Below are 21,376 nucleotides of genomic sequence, written 5' to 3'. Positions count from 1 at the left end.
TTTTCTACTTTGAACAACAGAACGATGGGCACCTGTCTATACTCTCCGCGCACACCAAAGATTATGTTCATGCAGAGAAAGGGGGAAAAGCTCTTTCCGGGAGTATGATTCACCATCTTACATTCCATATTAGGAAAAAAATTTGTTTATTTAGTTTCGGCTTTGGTACGGGGTAAAATTGCACGTTCATTTTTTTAAAAAAAAGTACTAAAAGCAAAAAATAAGCACTAAAAACAAAAAAATAAGGGCTTTAAAGAAAAAGTAAGCACCTATAAGGGCCTTTATATTTTATTTTCAAATATAAGGACTTATAAGCACTTATAAGGACCGCTACGAACCCTGTTTATACAAATTCAGTCAGAAATTTCATATTTATACTCAGATAACTCAGATCTCAATTCTATTAACTTTTGGTAGAGTTCTAGTAAATGGTAGTGGTAGAATGCTGATGTCACCTTTATGTCGATTATTTTATGAACATTTTTCAACAGAAATTATTCAAAAAAATTATTAAAGTAACTAAACAAGTTATAGCAACTTATATTTCTAACATTTTTTATACAGTTTAATAAATTTTTCCTATTCTGCAACATTTTCTTACTATTTTGAACATTGTTTCATGGTTAGGCAGTTAAGTAATTTAAAACTATGGATTAAAATTTAAATAACATAAATTTTTACGAAAAATTTCCTACAAAATATTCATAATTTACATAAATTTAAATCTTCAATAATTATAATAATATATTTACTTAATATAGTAATAGCTGGTTCTGCGGCGGCACAGCAGTTTTTTTATAACTTTTATTTTCACAGATAGGCCCCGTATTGGATTCAAAAAAAATTACAGAAAAAATTTAATGTGAAATATTTGAAATTATGGTTTTATTTTGTCCCCCTCAAACAAGACATTACCTATTGGTCTGATTAGCCAATTCATGAAACCTTCATGATAACATTTGACCAAGATAAATCCTGACAGAAAACAAATATTTATCTCACTTTCCAATGCTCAAAGTACGAGCCTCCAGCAGCACCAAAACAAGCAGATAATGGGTTACATGCCTCTTTACATTTCCTTTCTTATTACTACACTGGAAAAAATACATACTGTTGGAAAGGTACAGTTGTGAGAAAGGTCCTGCATACTGTACTGCCTGATATTCAGAAAGTTCTACTAAGCCATAATACAGTATACTAGAGAATTGATAAAATGTCTGAGTATGTGGAAAGCTATCTAATTGATTTTTTGAAGGCTACTAAGTTTCCTCCAGAGCTTGATGAATCTACACTGTTGGCCACCATAAATGCAACACCAACAAAGCATGCAAATAACATGAAATTTACAACATGCATTAGCGGAGGTCACATATGCAAATGATTAGAATTTCAGCGCAGACACACATCATGCGCATAGACTCCAACCTTCAGCAAACCTTGTCAGTAGTCAACGCGCGAACGACATTTTTACAACTTTGAAAATGTGCGCGTAGCGTATGTTGTAATTAACCATTCATTAATTTTAAATTAATAATTAATTGTAATCAATTTTATTACATTTAAAATCCATATACATATAAAATTGAATAATTAAAAATATACCTTGTAAATTATATGCACATTTAATTAGAAATTTTCTTTTAACTCCTCAAGCATTCACTAATAAAAAGTACTTCAAATCACTACTAATCATAGAAAAAATCAGAAGCTATAAATCATATCTTTATTCTGGATATGATTTCTACAGTGAAATAAAATTTAAATAACCAAGAATACATATAAGTATTAAACAAAATAATATAATTATTATAATAACCTATTACTATAACTATTATTAATTATTTATTAAAATTAATAACTATTATTAATTAAACAAAATAATATAATTATTATAATAAACCAATAATACATATAAGTATTAAACAAAATACGCATAATTTATGAATGCAAAGATTTATATGTAGCATGCTTAGCAAGCTTAAGTTCTGATTTTGAGAATGTTTTTTTATAACACAGTTCTTCATTTGCCTGCATATTTATTTTTTCAATCAAAACTGCTTCAAGAGTTTTAAGACCTAAATTTGGTCGAAATTCCGTCTGATTTTTTTTAACAATAGAAAAAATTCTTTCGCAAGCTGCATTTGAATGAGGTATTATTAAGACAGCAAGCATTACAGAAGGCAATACTTTGTATTTAATACACCCGTTCATATTTTTTAATTTGGCAATTTCTCCCCATGCTATATCAATACGCAAATCTACAATTTCTTTCAAATCATCTACTTGATACATGGAAAATTCAATTTCTACTTGATTAAGACATTTTTCATCAATAATGGATGGAAAAGTATTCATCAAGTAAAGAACAGATGAAAATGAGACTTCAGTTCTCAAGTTGATGTCAGTAACTTCAGCATGTTTTAGAAATGGATCACTCAGTGGAAATTTATCAATTATATATGAACATGCAGTTACAAAAAAAAGCTCGCACAGAATTGAAAAATGATTTCACTTCACTTTCATTCAACTTGGCATTTTTTAAATATAGTCTTGTTTCCGCACCAATCACTAAATTTTCATTTTCTTTTTGTTTACTATACTTCTGAAATGGAATAGACGTTAGAGTAACATCTTCATTTTCTTTAGAAATTACTGATGGTTTTACGAATCTAACAAATAAATTCATTAAAAGTTCAAAAAGTTCTCTTCTCAATTTATGTATATAAGGAGCTTGTTGTTGCAAATTAATATTTACTGTTATAAACAAAGGCAAAGTATTTTTCAAAAATAACAAGTACAATTTGGTGGTCGGTGACTGTAAAATTTTTTTAATGTTTTGCAATCTCTTTCCTTCATTCTCACTGTTATCTCCAAAAAAATTTATCACAGCATCCCACTGTTCCAAAATCCTTGTTATAGATTCTAAAAGAGACAACCATCTCGTACTGCAATATTTCAAAATTTTATAAGATTTTGCATTCTGTCCCAAAATTTGTTGAGCAACTTTGAAGCTATGCTTCCGTTTCGAACTTTTCTCCAAGTAAAAATATATATCTATTATCAACATTTCAATTTCTGAGCCAATTAATTTTTCAGTAGCTTTTTTTGCAGCTATATGCAAGAGGTGGCACGGACAACCTCGGGTGATTATACTTGGTTGATGCATTTTGATAAATGATGCTACACCTTTAAACTTTCCAATCATATTACTAGCATTATCTGAAGAAAATGATAAGCAATTTTTCCATTCTAAACCTTTGTTTTTAAAGTTTTCATTTATACAATTAAAAATACCTTCTCCTGTATTATTCGTGCATTCTAAAATAGAAATCAATGAAGTAATTATCACTCCCTTTTCTTTACTGTAGTATGTTATAACCAATGGGTACAGTTTGTTATCATTGTTATCATTACTTCCATCAGTACTTAGAGAAAATGATGTACTGCACACTGATTTTATAATATCAGCAACAGTATTTTCTGCATTTCACAATAGCAGCAGTTTTGGTATGACCACAGCTAAATTTTTTTTGCTATGGCAGAATCCGGAAACATTGCTTTGAAAAGCTCTTTGGAATGATCCGAAACAGAAAGCGGTAGATTATGTTCAATTAAAAAACGAACAAAATAGCATTCGGCTTTTATAGGATCTGTTTCATCATCTTTTATTAAGAAATTTGTTATTTCTTTAGATTTTACGGTGCCAAGTTCTATATGCTTTTGAGAAAACACATGCCGTTTACAGTCATCTTTTCCGCCATGAGCAACTGAGAAGTCTTTGTTGCATACACTGCAGTGTGCGTGATTCACAGAAATTTTGGACGCTTTAATGCATGGAAATTCTGAAGAATATGAATCTTTAAACTTCTGCTTTGATAATTTTGGCTTCTTCGTTCGAGGCAGCATTATGATTAAAAATCTTTCACCTGATTCACAGTTCACAAGACACACGCTAAGCTCTCGCCGTAAACTACACAATGCAGCCTAATGCAGCCTAAACACGCATCAGCGAGGAACCTGGGAGACAGACAATTGGGTGGAACTATTGATAAGTCGTTAACGGTTGGAGTTACTGATCTACGATTGGCTAATTCTTCAAAACTAGAAACGCACTCAACACGTGATATATGATAACACGAGTATTCAGCCAATCATTGGATGAATTAGTTGGTTCCGTTTTGCGTACTGGTTCTCCTGCTCTTGTTTCTGTAAAATCCGTAGTTTTTTCCATACTTTTTGTAGCTCGTAGTTTTTCATGAATTTCCGTAGAAACTACGGAGAATCCGTAGTAGTTGGAGTCTATGCATGCGCACCTGTGGCACCACTTCAAAGCACTATTTAAGGCTTAGAGTTATTAGTTTTCGACGATTTCAAGTTCGGCAATTATGATTTTTTCAAAAAAACGATCAATTATACCTCGTAGTAAACAGCGATCATCGTTTGATCAAGTATCCGAGTTCGACAGAGGAAGGATAGTGGCCTACCGAGAGTGTGGATTATCTTTCAGGGAAATCGGTAGTCGTGTTGCACTAAACCAAACAACTGTAATGCGGATATGTGACCATTGGATGCAGGAGGGTATGACGGAACGACGTGTTCGATCACATCCACCTCAGTGCACCACTTCACGTGATGACAGGAACATTGCGCATGGCAGTGACAGATCGCTTAGTCACATCATGAACCATAGCACAGTACATTCAGTTTGTAACGCATCTTCCAGTGTCTGTGCGTACCATTCGACGCCATTTACAGCAGAATGGTCTGTCCGCAAGACATCCAATGCTTTGTCTACACTTGACGCAGAATCACAGATGCCTCCGCCACCAATGGTGCAATGAAAGAAGGATGTGGATGGCAGAATGGAATGAAATTGTCTTTACCGACGAGTTACGCTTCTGTCTGCAAAACCATGATGGTCAGATTCGTGTCTGGAGACAACGTGGAGAGAGGATGCTGAACAGCTGAGTTATGCACCGCCACACTGGTCCTGGATAACACTCTCGCACTCCTATAATATGCATTGCCGATACTTTAAAAAGCAAGCGCTACATCTCCGAGGTTTTGGAGCCAGGTGTCCTTCCTTACTTTCAGGGCTTGCCCACAGCCATATTTCAACAGGATAATGCGTGACCACACGGGTCCCGCATTGTCCAAGGTTTTGTCGTCAGATTGAATTGCTTCTTTGGCCGGCTCGCTCTCCGGATCTTTTGCCGATAGAAAACATGTGGTCCATGGTTGCTAAACTATTGACCCAGATTACATCCCAAGCTGCCACACCAGATCAACTTTGGCAATGTGTGGAAGCTTCTTGGACTGCTATACCCCAAAAACACATCCAAAGTCCCTTTGAATCAATGCCGAGGCATGTGACAGTGGTGATCTCTAATAATGGCGGCTACTCTGGCTACTGATTCTGGAAGGACTACTGATTCTGGATTTTAATTTCTAACAAATGCACTTCACAGAAGTCTATAAATTTAATCATTTGATACTCGGTCAACATGTTATCTACTAAATAAATTTTGTTGTGATATCTCTTGTCTTTCTTGGTGTTGCAGTTTGGGTGGGAAGCAGTGTACTTTACCAAATAACAAATCTTCGCTTTTTGTGAAGATTTGCTTCATGAAATATGAAAAAATTTGTCAAGAACTATTATTTGCCACAAAATAAGAAATGCATATTAAAAGCCTATACTTAGGGGATTGGAACATTAAAAGGAAAAATATTTCTTTGAATGATATTGTGTCCAATGATATCAATGATGCTCTGGCAATGGTTGGATTATATGCCGGGTTGATTTCGCATTTGAAAACGACCAACCAAAAGTAGTTTGCATTCTGTAAGCCATAAATAACATCTGGTTGCAAAAATAACCTTAACAATCCCACTTATTATACACAGCAGTACGCAATTATAGCAGTTAACAAAATCAAAACCAATGCTCTTGATGACAGATTTTCCAGAAATCTATGTGATGAAAATGATGAACATTTTAGTCATTTATTGTGCACACAGAAAGTTTGCTGGCTATCAAAGGGTAGCTGTATTAAAAGATTTTATGAGCTCTTTTCAGCTGGTCACATTTTTTTTAAAAGATTTGTTTAAAGAAAACTTACTGAAATCTTAAAATGATATAACTTTTTAATTGATTTATATAATAAATTCAATGAAATGAATCTACATCTACAAGGAGACGATTTGAATTTGATCAAAGCAAAGACCTATTTCTGCATTCATGGTCAAAATTTGCTTTGTACAAACAAAAATTGTATCGAAGATAATTCTGTTACTTTCCCAAATCTTTTCTTGGTGGAAACAAATGATGAAGACCTTCTGGTATTCTGTTGGTATTTGGAAGTATGTAAAGATTTTATAAACATATTTCAGGATATCCTCAACACAATCATTTGAGATTGGGTCCCAGAACCTTCCTCAAAATTGAAATTATAAAATGGATATAAAAAATTTTTAATTTTTTTTTTTTTCAAAAGCAAATTCCAGCATTATATCTGGCTTTATGAAAGAAGTCTTTCAATGCATTCCCATTATCATATTCAGATGAAACAGGATTTAAAGTATTCGGCAATTTACTAAACAAAGAAAACATTGTCAACAGTGGAACGAGGCAATTTAAGATTGCTAATTGACAACTACAGCACCAAATGCCGAAACATTAGTTCACTACATCATTCATTACACCAAGCTCAGCCTTCTCACTAATATTAGAATATTAACTTTTTAAATTATATGCATTTGTTAAATTAGATGTACATCTTTTAATATAGTAATTTTAAAAAATTGTGTTTGTTTTTTTAATATATAATACAGTAAATTTCATCTAAGAGTGGCAGACCCTTGAATCACTGAAAAAAATGCGATATGACACAAAAAGTTGAAAAACTGTTATTTAAAAAAAAAAAAAAGAGAATTGGTGTAGGCCCTCTCGAGAAGGGTGGCACATCAAAAAAGACTGGAAACCTATGAGAAGGTTGTTATTGAACATGCTAACTGCATCAGATTGCATATGAATGTTGTTACAGCCCAACTCCATCAGATTGCGCATAATTATCTAGTCATTTTTTTAAACATAAATGTAACAATCTTTTTGGCACAAATGATGTTAAATTTTAAAAACTACGCTCTTTAACCCCCCCCCAGATTTTAATGTAACTGCAAATTTTCCAGGGTAAAAAATTTGAAGATTTAAAGAAAAAAAAACTCAAAAGACTTTAAGTGAATTCTAAAGAGAAAACTTGACAAACAAGTGAATATTTTGAATTAATTAAATATGGAAAAACTACTATCACTCTAAATGGAAAATAGAACAAACATTTAACATCATTAAAGTAGCTTTTTTGCTTTTGCTAAAAAATAATTCAGAAACTTTGTTTTGGCTTATTTAATTACAGTAAAGCATGCAAAGGATATCTGCCAAAGGGGAGGGATACCGTCATGCAGGACTTTCTAAGGCAAAATGACTTGTATACACATTATACATGGGGAAAACTATGAAAACACCCATGTAATCCACCAATTTGTTGAGATTTGAACACCAGAACTGAGCTACCAGTGTTTAGTGACTTTACCACTCGGCAGCTGGTGGGCTTGAAATTGTGTTTTATACCAATTATTATCTACATTAAATTTCAGAAGCAAGATATTAAAAAACTGTTAAGATGAAAGGAAGAGAGATTATGAAACAAAAGAGGAAGAAATAAAAATACTCTATTCTCATTACTTTTCTAAAAAATGCAATTTTAACGCATCTTAATTTTAATGTTATCAATAATAAAATTATTATACTTGTTAAAAACTTTTCATGAAATTTGTAAGTCGCAGAATCAAAATATTTTCAAAATTGCCAAATTCAATGCAAGATCTAGAAATTTTCATAAAAATTATGAAAAAATATGACAGATATATTTTTCAATATAAGTCATCAAGTTTAATTTTATTTGTTAAAATATATTTACAGAAACATTACGAATCTGAATATATAATCATTACAATTAATAATCTACATTATAAAATTGAATCCCAAATGAATGCTTTAAACGAATGAGTATTATTTCCTTATTAAAGCAGTTATTGCAGTTAATTGCAAAAACAGGCAAAATTAATGTACCGTAATTTCCGGAAGAAAGGCCGCATCAGCGTAAACGCCGCACTCGAGAAAATTGGCGGGAAAAAAATTAAAATTACACAGAAATGCCGCATCAGCGTAAACGCCGTAACAGATTAAATTGCGCGTGACATCGTCGTGGGCCGTATAGATGCAAAAACTCAACCTAGGTCCTGATATATGACATACCAGTTAAGAAAAATGCATGAAATGAAACCATAACTCAAAAATAAATTAAAGGTAAGAAATGTATAGCTTCTGTGCCGTTTAGAGACATTTTCAAAAATTTTCCGCTCCCTAATTAAAAACTATCCAACAAGTACTTGTACCCTAACTGATGGGATCTGTATTTGGCAGAATGCCAAGAAAAATCCATTCATGCTGAAGGGGAAATACGTCAGAGTTCGTTATTGCGAGGCAGGTGGAGTCGTGTCCGCCTTTGAAAAAAAATTGCAGAAAAGGCAGGGGTGGAAAGAGGATGGGTTCTGGAAGATTCATCGAATGGCAGAGGAGAGAGACTATTCAAACTGATGAGAATGTTGATTTGAAAGGGGGAAGAATGTTATTGTTCTGAGATCTCGTTTAGGGTGAATAAGGCATGTTGGTCCGTTCAAGGGAAAGAACGTAAACAAAATAACGTTCGCAAAAAGCAACTGAGTGGTCTTTTGTGTGGGAACAGCACCAATCTATGCACAATGACAAGGCCATCCAAACTAAGTACAATGACCATCATAGGAAATATTTTATTTTTAGTGCACCTAAACGCCGCACCCGCTGAAAATTTAAGTTTTAAACACGTAAACGCCGCGGCGTTTCTTCCGGAAATTACGGTAATAGTTTATAAGGTGCAACTTTAAAACATTGTCAGAAACTTACATGGTGTCTGGGGAGTGCTAAGTAAAATATAAGCTATTTTTTCCTTTATATTGCAATCAACTGAGTAAAATTAAAAATACACTGCAGCACTATAAACTAAAATTTAAAAATGAATAAATCAATTAAAAACAAACATAGAACTTATTACAAAAATGTCTCTTAAATAAAATTATTAAAATATATTATTACCTCAGTCTTGTTTTTCAGAAACACAAACTTTGGAATGCTTGAAACATTATATTTGGTTGCAATATCCTGGGAAAGAAAATAAGAAGACTTAAATTAAATTTATATGCAAGTTTTGAATTTTATTAGATTTTCCAAAACACAGCAGGCAGGTTTTATGCAGAGATAATTAACATTTTACTCTAAATAACAAATTATGCACCCAGAATTTAAAAAATAGGAGAATCCAGAACTATCATTTCTTTAATTTAAAAATCAAGAACTACCATCTTTTCAATTTAAAAATCCAGAACTATTATTTCTTCAATTTAAAAAAAAAAAAAAAAAATGCTATTTGCGCATCAATAAATATCCTTTAGGTATCTTTAAAGATGCTAAAGAATGCCTTCTGGTGAAGAAATACCATTTGGCTTTCTTCGCAACAGTAAAATTATCTAATTAACAATCTCAACAATGCATGCTTAATGGCAATGTTTTATATTTATCTATAACAGCTTTATCTACAATCTTCAATATGTTCTTTACATAACTTACCTGATATGAACCTCTTGCAACAAAAATAAATAAATTACGTGCTGTCATATATGTTACATGATTTTACTTCAAATCAATATCCAGTGCATATTTCTCATAATTTCCACATTTATCAGTACCAAGCTTTCATAAAATGCTGGGTTTTTTTATCAACAACTTCAATTTTAAGAATTTATGCATTTCTAGCAGTCAACAGCAAGTCATCATCTTGGAAAAGGTGAACAGCTTGAGTTTCATTACAAAAATCCAAGAAACTCGTTGCTAAACACGAAATAACATAAAAATTAAGTAAAATACATATTTCCTGCAATAATATATCACAGATATTGTAGAAGAATCTCACAAGTGGTCTATACGAAGTTTAGAAAGCATTTGTAAATACCAGTTATGACACAGATGGGCAAAACATGTGCAATCTAAAATTAAAGATTTATTAATAACTATGCTACTGAGTTATTTAATCATGCAAAATCACCCATAATGAAGCCTCTAAATTTGGCTAAATACACAAATACCAAAAAAACTGCATTAAACATTTTTAATATATTTTTGAGAAAAAATCTTCCTTCAGAAACAACAAGTGGATGCCTGAATAACAAAATGCTGATAGAACATCAATGTTTCTAGTTGCTATATATTTATTAATTGGGCCTTATTATTAAAGAATGAAAGAGATGATTTTAATAATATTTTCTCTTTCTTTTCTACATAGGAAAATATTTTTACAGTTTTTATACCTATACAATTCATTTTATTATGGCGAGTAAGTATTACTTATCGGACAAAGGATATATCTGCATGGTAAAATAGCCAATTAGTGATGTGAATGAGTAATAATTCATTTTCTAAAGAGTCAGAGCGCAATATTTTTAGCGATTCTCATATGCACGTTTTGTCCGAGATTGAGCTCACTAAGTGTCTGCCTTGTCTTGCATGAAAGATTTTGTTACCTGTTCTAGTAAATAGTCTTTCTTGTATTTTTTATTAATTGATAAGTTTATTAATGTATTTTAGCAATTAAAACTTCAGAATAATTTGAGTAGCACTTCAGAAAGTTATTCCTCAAAGTAAGCAATTTTTATATATTGTCATATAAAGCGAAGGAAAAAGATTATTAAACGCTAATGTTAACATACATGATAGCTTAAGTAATAATCTAAAATAGTACCAAAAATTATAACATTAGAAGGTAAACTTTTTTTTTACGATTTTTTTTTTCTAGAGTTAGGCTTAGTGGCACAAAACCCCCATCCTGTGAGGCAATTTCAACTCCCATTCGCTCTGAGGGAACGTCTTAAACAAAGGTGTGCCTTCTCAAAAAGTTTTAAAAATTTATATAGTTCACTCAACCATCAGCAACAACATTAGTAATGTCATTTTCAGAATCACTTTCACTATGTGATATTACCAAATTCTTTTTGTCATAGTGATATTATGCAGTGGTCTCAGAAAAACAGAATCCATAAATCGTATATCTTTATTCTGGATTTAATTTCTACAAGGAAATAAAATTTAAAACAATTTAGATAACCAGGAATAATACATACAAGTATTAAAAAATACTTATAATTTACGAATGCAAAGATTTATATGTAGTATGGTTAGCAAGCTTAAGTTCTGATTTTGAAAATGTTTTTTTATAACACAGTTCTTCATTTGCCTGCATATTTACGCAGAAATTTTTACTAAGCAAATAAAAGAAATTATAATGTTCCTTCTTTAAAAAATGAAAATAAGGGATACTTTACATCAACCTCGTCAACATCTACTTTTAAAAAGACAACATCCTGGAATTCCTCTGAAAGCATCTACAAAAAGAAAATTCAAATGAGGAATAAAATAAAATAAAATAAAAAATGCAATAACACAAAAATAAACAATTTATAGGTACCTGAAAAAAAGGAGAAATCAATTTGCATGGTCCACACCAGGTTGCATAAAAGTCAACCACCACCAATTTTTCACCAGCTGCATCCAGCTGAGCTTCAAAATCTTCCTGTATGGAAAAAAAAAAAAAATGTCAAGTATTTCACTTGCATAAGCAATATGAACTCATTTACACAGTCATACACTTAAAGTATTAGTTAATAAAAGCATACTTCATAACTGAATATAAAATAAATTGCATGCAACATATATTACACATGAAAAATGACTGTGGTGTTATAGTGGAAAAAACCCAAATAAAACTTTACTCACTTAGCATCTCAAGTGGATAAGATGTTTTTACAAGACATTTTACAAAACACAAAGCACATACTGATAAGCATCTTTATTTCTCTGGATGTATGCGTAGCTTAAATGCAGCTCATTTTTGATTTACAAAAAATGAAGTGGCATTCTTTAACTGCCCCCCCCCCCAGAAAAAAAAATTGTAAAAAAAAAAAAAAAAAAAACCACATTTTACCTTGCATTAAAACTTTCAAAATGCATCTGAAAACATTTGAAACATGCTAAACTACACAGGAAAAAGATTTCCAACAAGTATTCATGTTGGAAATTGTTTTTATGGTCTCCGATACATTTTCCAACAATGTTGCAATTTAGGAGCAAATACCTATTACATTATGCAAGAAGGAGTCAAAAATGTGCAAAACAACTGCTGCTTAAAATAGTTACACGAGAGTGGTCTGTTCTGAGGAGGTTGGCATAAATAGAGTGGTATGCTAAGAGGAGGTAGGTTGGTTGCAGAAAGTCTTCCTTGTGTGGCTTGTGTAACAGAGAAGCCATGAAATATCCCAACTTATCATGTCCAAGTCATTGCCTTACACCTCCTTGGTTTTGTTTATATTCTAACAGGTGTTACTTATACATCAGGTATTTATCACTTAAGGTTTAAAGTCTCCCATTCTAATGCTAATGCTAAACACAAATCATTTTCTGCTTAGTATATAGAAAATGAAATGCTACATGGTGGCCATGATAAGTTGTGATGTCACATTGTTGACTGTCTCTTGGCTTCACTTTTTTGATGTCATGCTTACTCCATTTATTCTAACCTTTTTGGTTTGTTCAGAGCATTTAATGAAGATGGCAAAGGCAAAACTGAAGAAATAGATACACATCTCCCAACAATGCTGGCAGCATTTCAAAATTGGTAGATTTTTGATAGAATTCTCCAAGAAATGAATGCTTTCCTATTTAAATACTGAACAGGGATGCATGAACTTCCATACAAATGACTGTGCAGTACATAGAGGGATCAGCTATATATTCACATTGTTGGCAGGGATACAATATACAAGAAAGCTAGAAACAATTACTTAACAGCGTATCATAATTTCAGTATCATTAGGATTATTGGGCTTTACAAAATCACAAAATAAAAGGCAATGATTAGCGGTATGGCACTAGCTTGAATTGCCCCTAGAATATACATGAAAAGTACATTAAAAAAATGAAGACATATTAACAGCATCTGTAAATATATGACCACCAGAAACTATACGTAAGAAATAAATTTAAGCATAAATATTGTTTAGCAACTTCTTATTTTTTAGTATTTTCAGCTTTGCAGATTTTCCTCTTCCTTCTTAACATTTTATACTTGCTGCTTCCTTTCAAAGTTGCCACTATAGCATGAAAGTACGAAAACTTATTTCTACGATCTAATGAGTACCTCTGTATTATTTAATCTTACAGCACAAGATAAAAATGTGCAAGTGTAAGATAATGCAAAACATGTCAATGACAGCTGTTACCAGTGGTGGAACCAGAATAGCTTAATAACAATCAAAAGGATGTAGTCATGAAAATTCCACTCTCGAGTGCATAGCCAAGTATGCTTCTGAATACAACAGGTGAGAGACTGTACATATTACTCAGTTTTTAATATGGAATAAAGCAAATTATAAGCACCCATATAGCGAGAGCTATGAATTCCTTATACTGTGTAGGCAACTCAGTTAACTTCAGACTGATTAACTAGGTTGCGGATTAACAAGGCCCTAAACTTTTTTTCTTTTCTTTTTTGTATTTTTGAATAATGGAAAAATTACAATCATAAACCATCAACATAAAATAAATCTGTATACACAAAATATAGAAAGGAAAAATGTGTGAAACAGTGGAGACACATTATTTGGAAATTGTTTTCATAATTGAAAACAGGTAATTTAATTGTTTGTAATCATGACTGTTTAAACAATAAATAATCTAAAATCGTAAAAACAACCTTGTATTTAGCGTAGGTATAACAAAACACTCAATCGATTTCGAGGGCAGCTAAAGGTCCCTCCTCATCAGGAGAAAGAAGAAAATAAAGGAGAAGGAGTCACAGAAACACGTGGTCCTTATCAGCACTGCACGTGGTTATAACTAGATTTTTAATCAGAGTTGCACTGGCCGTCTACTTTTACTGAGCCAGTCTATCTGATCGAGCATGAAAAATTAGCGAAGTTAAAATAGGGAGCGGGGGGCAAATGCACCTTACGCTCAAAATCTGAACTTCAAATAATGGAAAGCAACCACTGAACGGATTTTTATACCCTCTGGTAGTACCAAACACGAGGAGGTAACGCCATCTATCGGCAAAAATAACTGAATTAAGATAGTAGAATTTTAAAGGCACTAGGAAGGACTGGATTGGACTTCAAATCATTAACTAAACCTGCTAAATCTTTGTGAATGTGAAAAGCCTCAAGAAAATCCAATTCACCTATAGAAAAAGCCTTTTGGATAATTTTTGCAGATCCAAAATCAAAATTATGGTTAAAAGTCCAACTATGATACACTATTAAAGACTTGTTAATTTCGCCTTTTCTGACATAAGATTCATGTTCCTTGATACGAAACTTCAACGCTCTTTTCGTTTGGCCGATATATCTTAAACCACACTGACACGATATACTATAAATTCCCCAAGAGTTCAAGACAGAAACGCAATCTTTTAGAATCGAAGGGTGAATTTTATTAATAGGGGAGAAACCGACTTGAAAATTGAATTCCTGGAGAATCCGTGTAATTTTATAGCTAACAGAAGGATAAAATGGAAGCACGACAAGGTCATTAATATTATTTCTAACAGTGGAATGTCTTCTTTGATGGGAATCTGAAAATTTTTTAACGGCTTTATCAATAACCACGGGAGAAAATCCACGGTCAATCGCAACTGCTCTCAAATAATTAAGTTCATTGGTAAGCAAAGATTCAGAGTCCTCTGAATTGATTGACCGTGGATTTTCTCCCGTGATTATGTAAGAATTGTTTCAATTCATAGGATTAGCTTACTCAATCAGAAATTATGTAAAACCACAGTGCTTTACTTCGCTAGTGCATTATCATTAGAATTGATCAATTTAACCCTAGACTTTGCTTTTTCTATATTTTCACCCTCGGGTGAATGGTGTGATTGCATCCTAATTGACTTAATTACCGCGAATGGCCTTTATGGCACAAAACTCAACTATCTGGTAAAAAATTCTATGTAATTAATTGTAAGCAAGTATTGAAAGAAAAAATCAATCTGATAAGAAATGGCTGCAACTTGTTTTGAAAATGAAGCGTAAAAGCGAGGATATTCCATTTGGCATCAGTTGTACTATTATTGGAGACTTTATCGCCTGCACCGGCAAAATGGAAAAGTACCAGAATACTATATACCAGAGTATACTTTCTTTTGTACTTACAATAGTAAGGGATTCTGTCATTTTTACATTATCAATAAAAAATAATTGAGAAATGAAGAATTGCAGTTTATGCATCATACTGCCTACTACGCTGTTTCAAAGGATGATGAAAATAAGAATGATTAATTTTTCGGTACTTTTCCGTTTTGCCGGCGCAAGCGATAAAGTCGCCAATAATGGTACAACCGATGCCAAACGGAATGTTCTCGCTGGTAACCTTTTACGCCTCATTTTCAAAACAAGTCGCAGCTTTTTCTTATCAGACTGATTGTTTCTTTCAATACTGGCATATCATTACATAGAATTTTTATCAGATAGTTCAGTTTTATGTCTAAGGCAATTTTCGGTAATTAAGTCAATTAGGATGCAATCACAGCGTTTACCCGAAGCCGAAAATATAGAAAAGATAATGTCAAGGGTTAAATTCATCAATTCTAATGAGAATGCATTAGCGAAGTAAAGCACTGCAGTTTTACATAATTTCTGAGTAAGTTATTCGTACGAAATTGAAATATTTCTTGCATTCCAAATTAAGGTTTAACATGAAATTAATGTAGATAATTACTGAGAGCATTAGATTTTTGTAGAGTAGTTTACGTGACATGAGATCGCTTGGGGTCACGTGATATGAACCGGCGAATCAGGATGTTGAACCATGAAAGCATAGTAAATTCTTAAATTAACGTCTTTTTACAAATTTGTTGTCTTTATTTATTGGCTTTTTATAAAATTTTAAGCGATATTAAAATGTTTATGCCTTCTTTTTTAAAAAGAATTCTTAGAGAACTAACATTTTTTAAATATTTTTTATGTGTATACTGTATGTTGTCGCCAATAAAGTCTGCTTGGCGAGATTTGCGCCGGCGAAACGGAAAAGTACCAATTTTTCTAATACTAACAACATACAAGCAATTCACAAGTATTTGTCACTATCGCTAGTCTTGATGTTTTAGGAATCCTATTGTGATATTGCGTTTAAAGCAAAGGGATGTGATAACATGTTAAATAAATTGAATGCTAGAACAGGACAAGAAGATGAAATTTTTAAAGAGGAAAATATGACTGTGGAAATAAAGATGAATCAACCATTTTGACAAAACACTCAAGATATTCGCACTAACATATTTATCACTACCAAGTTGTGGGCATTTGGTCAGAATTTGAGCGGTTTCCTGTAATCTGAAATACACGTAAGACACTGCAATGAACATTTCTGTTCTGCATATTTAACTACATAAACTGAAATGAGTGAGTAGGTGCATAAAAAGACAGTACTGGGTGTGTTTGTGATAAAATTTGTAAATAAGGTAAGTGGATATTTTCTTTGTGCAGTGTTAAGATGAATTTCCTTTTTTATGCTATTTCATCGATTGATTTAAAATGTAGTTTATTGAGATTATATATTTTTTGTTGGCTGCTTCTTTGACTTTTTAAGTGAATATATGTATACATGGACAAAGTAAAGGGAGTGTGCAATGCCTAGTTTGTGCAATTCTCTGATGTTTTTTGAAGTGAAAATACATCGATGTAAACATGGATACCGAGTTTGTGCAATTCCTTGACTTGTTATTTTTGACTGCCAAAAATCGCCACTACACAAAGCCAAAATAATAAGTCAAAGAATTGCACTAACTCAGTGTTCATGTACCGCCAATTATCAACAAGGTGGCACCCGTAAATATATTTTTACCAACAAAACTACACAAGAAATACAGAAAGGAAATGAAAAATATGTAGGATAACAGCCATACTAGCATATAATCTCTGCTAAAATAATAAGTTTCAAATGATTTTGACTCTATGATATTTTCAAATTTTTGGTTAATCTTCAAATTATGGTAACTTGGCGAATTTTTCACGAAAATTTGGCGACTAACCCTGCTACAGCAACCTGCTAGTTTTTTTTTTTGGATGCCATTTTGTTTTCACGAAGTAAAGGCATTTTTCCCCCCCCTCAATATTTTTTTCTAACAATGTGCTATCCGAATTACGCTTCTGCTAGAACTTTTATGGAACAAAAGTGCTTAATTATGACGAAGATTAGGTGCGAAATTGGAAGAAAGTGCACAATCGCCCACTGCTTGCTGCGTTTTTAAGAATTGCACATACACGGTATCCATGTACACGTCAACCTATTTTCACCTTCACTTAAAAATATATCCCAGAATTGCACAAAAATGGCATTGTGCACACTCTTTTCTTTAGCCATGTACACTGCTAAAGTCCTAGTTAGTAACCTTTATCGCCTTACCAAAATGTCGCCAAATTATCTGTTACCATATTCCAAAGATTAGACAAGTTTTTCTAGTAAATGATGTTTACGAATGTCATTTATAATTTAAGTTCATTTAAAATGATTCCACTATCTATTATGTATTCATGTTTCCCATACCAATTTAATTTTCTTAACAAAATAAACTACATGCAAATTATTTTTCTGTTAATTATAATGAGAATAATTTTTATCTAAACTACTTTTTTAACTACAATTTTGAGTTGACAATGAACATTGTCCCCTACATGATCCCCATTATTAATCTGGAACTGATAGTATATAATATTTTTTGTCAGCACGCACTAAACTGTGGAACACAATGATATCTGAAAAACCTCAGTTTACGAACCTCTCAGCAGAAAGATACACATATATCTTTTTATAATTTCAGCTACTACAAATAACTTTGGCATTAACATTATTAAATTATGCTATTAACAAAAAATCCAAAAACTTAATTATACATTATAAAATACATAACCAATATACAAAATTTCTTATTCCTCATAATAACATTAGGCTATGTAATTTACATTCTAAAATGAAAAATGCCAAAGGCAGAATGACACCTAATTTTTTTAACCTGAATTCTTAGGTTACTGTATTTTCATGAAGTATAACAAAAAAAATCAGAAGAGGGGGGGGAATTTTTTCAGGCTTTTTTTTTTTTTTTTTTTTTTTTGTGTGTGTGTGTGTTATTGGAACAAAATTTGAAATCTGTCTTTAAATCATTAACAAATTTATGAACACACTTTTTAAAAATACACCTATATATTTTAACATGATATACATGAAATTTAGTAACATTAATAAAATTTTAGAGATGGTTAATTTTCTCTGCATACTATATTAATAAATAAGATTTTCAATATATGAATTTGGGATGCAGCTTTAACTCATAGCTATTCCCACTGGCTTGGCACGTTTTTAAGAATTGCACATACTCGGTACCCATGTACACATCGACCTATTTTCACTTTAAAAAAAATCCCAGAATTGCACAAAAATGGCATTGTGCACTCTCTTGACTTTATCCATGTACACATCGACTTATTTTCACTTAAAAAGGTCAAAGAAAATTGACAAAAATCCAATTCTTCTTACTCTTGTAAAAAGCGTCAAACAAATAAGTGTGCGATTTTGCACTTTAGCCGCTATTTTTTACTTTCCTCAATTTTCCAATTTTAAAATCATACCAGTGATTTAATTTGAAGTAATATGGTAATTGAATAAATATGTGGGGAAAGTGTAGAATCATTCACTACTTGGCATATTTTTAAAAGAATTGCACATACTCTGTACCCATGTATATATCGACCTATTTTCACTTTAAAAAAATCCCAGAATTGCACAAAAATGGCATTGTGCACTCCATTGACTTTATCCATGTACACATTGACCTATTTTCACTTAAAAAGGTCAAAGAAAATTGACAAAAATCTAATCCTTCTTACTCTTGTAAAAAGCACCAAACAAATAAGTGGGCGATTCTGCACTTTACCCAAATATGTTTGAGTAAGTTATAATTTTTTCCAATTCTACACACTTTTTTTAAATCAACGTAAATAAGTAGAGGATGAATAATTTTACAAGAACATAGTTAACCACTTAAAACTAAATTCCCTTCAGAATTAAATGTTCCCAAAATTTTGAGTTTAACTGGATTATGATTCGAAAGACGAAAAATGAGAGACCAGATTTTGAACACTTTTTGCGATCCCTGGGATACAAATGTCCAATCTACACAAAATACCAAGCTAAGAAAACGAATAAACACCAAACAAAAAGGTGCTCAAAATCATGCAATCTGGGACAGCAGGAGGGAAAACAATTCCAAAACACCACCTCATATTGTACAATATAATTCCGTTTATTTCTTAAAAAATTCTCGATAATCAACAATAGCAGAGAAGAAAGAAATTGCAGAAAACAGTATGCCAGAATATCAACATTTCCTTATTGCAAACAAGTCTTCAATATAAATGTTCTTTCTTTACTTTGTTACCCAAATTATTTTGCACACTAACTCTAGATTTTACTCTTCAAAACATTTACGATTATTTACTTTTTATAACACTTATGAAGCGGGGGGGGGGGAACACGTTACAGATTCTCAACGTAGCGGGAACTCATTCAAAATCCCGCTACAATTTACATATCATTCCTAGGACATCAGCAAAATGAAAAATATTCGAATTACGACAATTTAGAATTAATATTTACCGTGTCTGAAACTGAATGAACCATTTTGAATATGCGAAAGCAACGTTAAAACAAACACCTTTTTTAACAAATCCACAATTCCCTCTGCAACGTTGTAAGCAACGACGAGAGATCACAAATCTCAAACGTGATAGGCTTACGAGGAACGACTATGTCATCACGATTTGATTTACGCAAAAGGGAGATTGACTGAAATTCTTTAATAAAAATAAACAATTAGAAATGATTAAATGTTGTCAATTTCGTTTAATTTTTATTAAAATTAATTTTAATCTCTTCCTAAATTAATCGAATTTTTAAATTCCTGCGCATAATCCATTTGTGGATAGATAATCCTACCCGTATAAAGCTTTACATAGTGCAAAACAGGAGATCGTTCCACGTGATCTAAGTCATCAGCATATTCACAAAAAGGATCATCAGTTCAGAGTTATCCCAGTCCCATAGGCGGCCGATATTAGCTCCTGAAATTTGATTTTATTCTGATCTTTATTTTGCGTGTGTTCCTTCGGGATTCACATACAATGTCCTGTTTTAGGACACCAGGATAAGGTTCGGAGAACAGCCTTAACGCCAAAACGGGGAGAAACAGCTTATTATGGTAGACCACGTTATGGCTGTTATCATGGACCTTATAAGAAATAGACTAACCCAGTGGGCGGGGCGTGCGTCACACACATGTCGGGAAGAAAGAGTAGGGACAATTTAGTTTATCGTAACATTGAAACATATGGCGTTTGTATCACATAACTCTTTTTAATTATTAAATGTGACACGTTGTATAAATGATGAGATAATAAAAATCACAGTTTTTGCTAATAAGATTTTATATATCTCATGAAACCACTTTTTAGTGCATTTTGAGTATTTGAGCATAAGCGTAATTCTTGTCTAAACATCATTACTTTGATAAAACGGTAAAAACTCTAAACAAAAAATTTATGAATTTACTTTTGCCTACAAATAAAGGAAAATTAAGTAAGATTGATAGTACATGATGCTATGATGCATTAAGATTGATAGTACATGATGCTTTTTGGCGCGATTGCGTGTTCTATGGCAACCCTGTTGATGTGGAAAAATCTTTCGCTGGAGCTCGTTGGTTCGCCTCTGTGTCTGAGAAGATGGGAGGGAAAGATAAAATGGTAGTTGTTGAATCGAAGTTCGGCAAAAGGAAATATGATTGTGGCTATCCTGTTGAGGGGTAGTGGGTATTTGGAACTGTGGAAAGAGGGTCTGGGAGATTATTTTTAATGGCAATGCATGATAGAAGTAGGGATTTGTAATTTTATTTATTTGTGAACCATAGTATAAATTTTCTGGATAGTGTGGCGGCATGTTAAAGGCGGTATGAAATTTATATTTCTGCTATTCGAAAACGCATTAATTCATGGTAAGTGCATTTTATTTTATCCTTGTTCTTATTTTGCAGAATGTTATGTTCATTGGTTCTTTAGTATGAATTTATGTCGTTGTTGTTTTTTTAAATTGTTTGAAATTTATTTTAGTTTATTTTGTTGTTTAGTGTCT

The 21,376-nt window shown here is 32.3% G+C and overlaps 1 protein-coding gene across 1 annotated transcript in view; it reads right to left on the bottom strand.

Moving 5' to 3' along the window:
* Trx2 (Thioredoxin 2) overlaps positions 1–20,003 on the bottom strand; it is a 29,079-nt gene extending 9,076 nt beyond the window's left edge. Inside the window, exons 1-4 of the mRNA XM_035350606.2 lie at positions 19,847–20,003; positions 11,613–11,717; positions 11,470–11,529; positions 9,191–9,256 (exon numbers count right to left, since the gene is read on the bottom strand). Of these exons, the coding sequence (XP_035206497.1) occupies positions 9,191–9,256; positions 11,470–11,529; positions 11,613–11,717; positions 19,847–19,870 (255 nt within the window). The 5' untranslated portion in view covers positions 19,871–20,003. The remainder of the gene's footprint in view (positions 1–9,190; positions 9,257–11,469; positions 11,530–11,612; positions 11,718–19,846) is intronic.
* Between the last annotated feature and the right edge of the window lie 1,373 nt (positions 20,004–21,376).

This window comes from Stegodyphus dumicola, chromosome X1, assembly GCF_044657685.1.
Source record: "Stegodyphus dumicola isolate Sdum_Otavi_A_Nest chromosome X1, ASM4465768v1".
NCBI classification, from domain to species: domain Eukaryota; kingdom Metazoa; phylum Arthropoda; class Arachnida; order Araneae; family Eresidae; genus Stegodyphus; species Stegodyphus dumicola.
The sequence above is the reverse complement of the archived record's forward strand: the minus strand, read 5'-3'. Positions and strand labels throughout refer to the sequence as shown.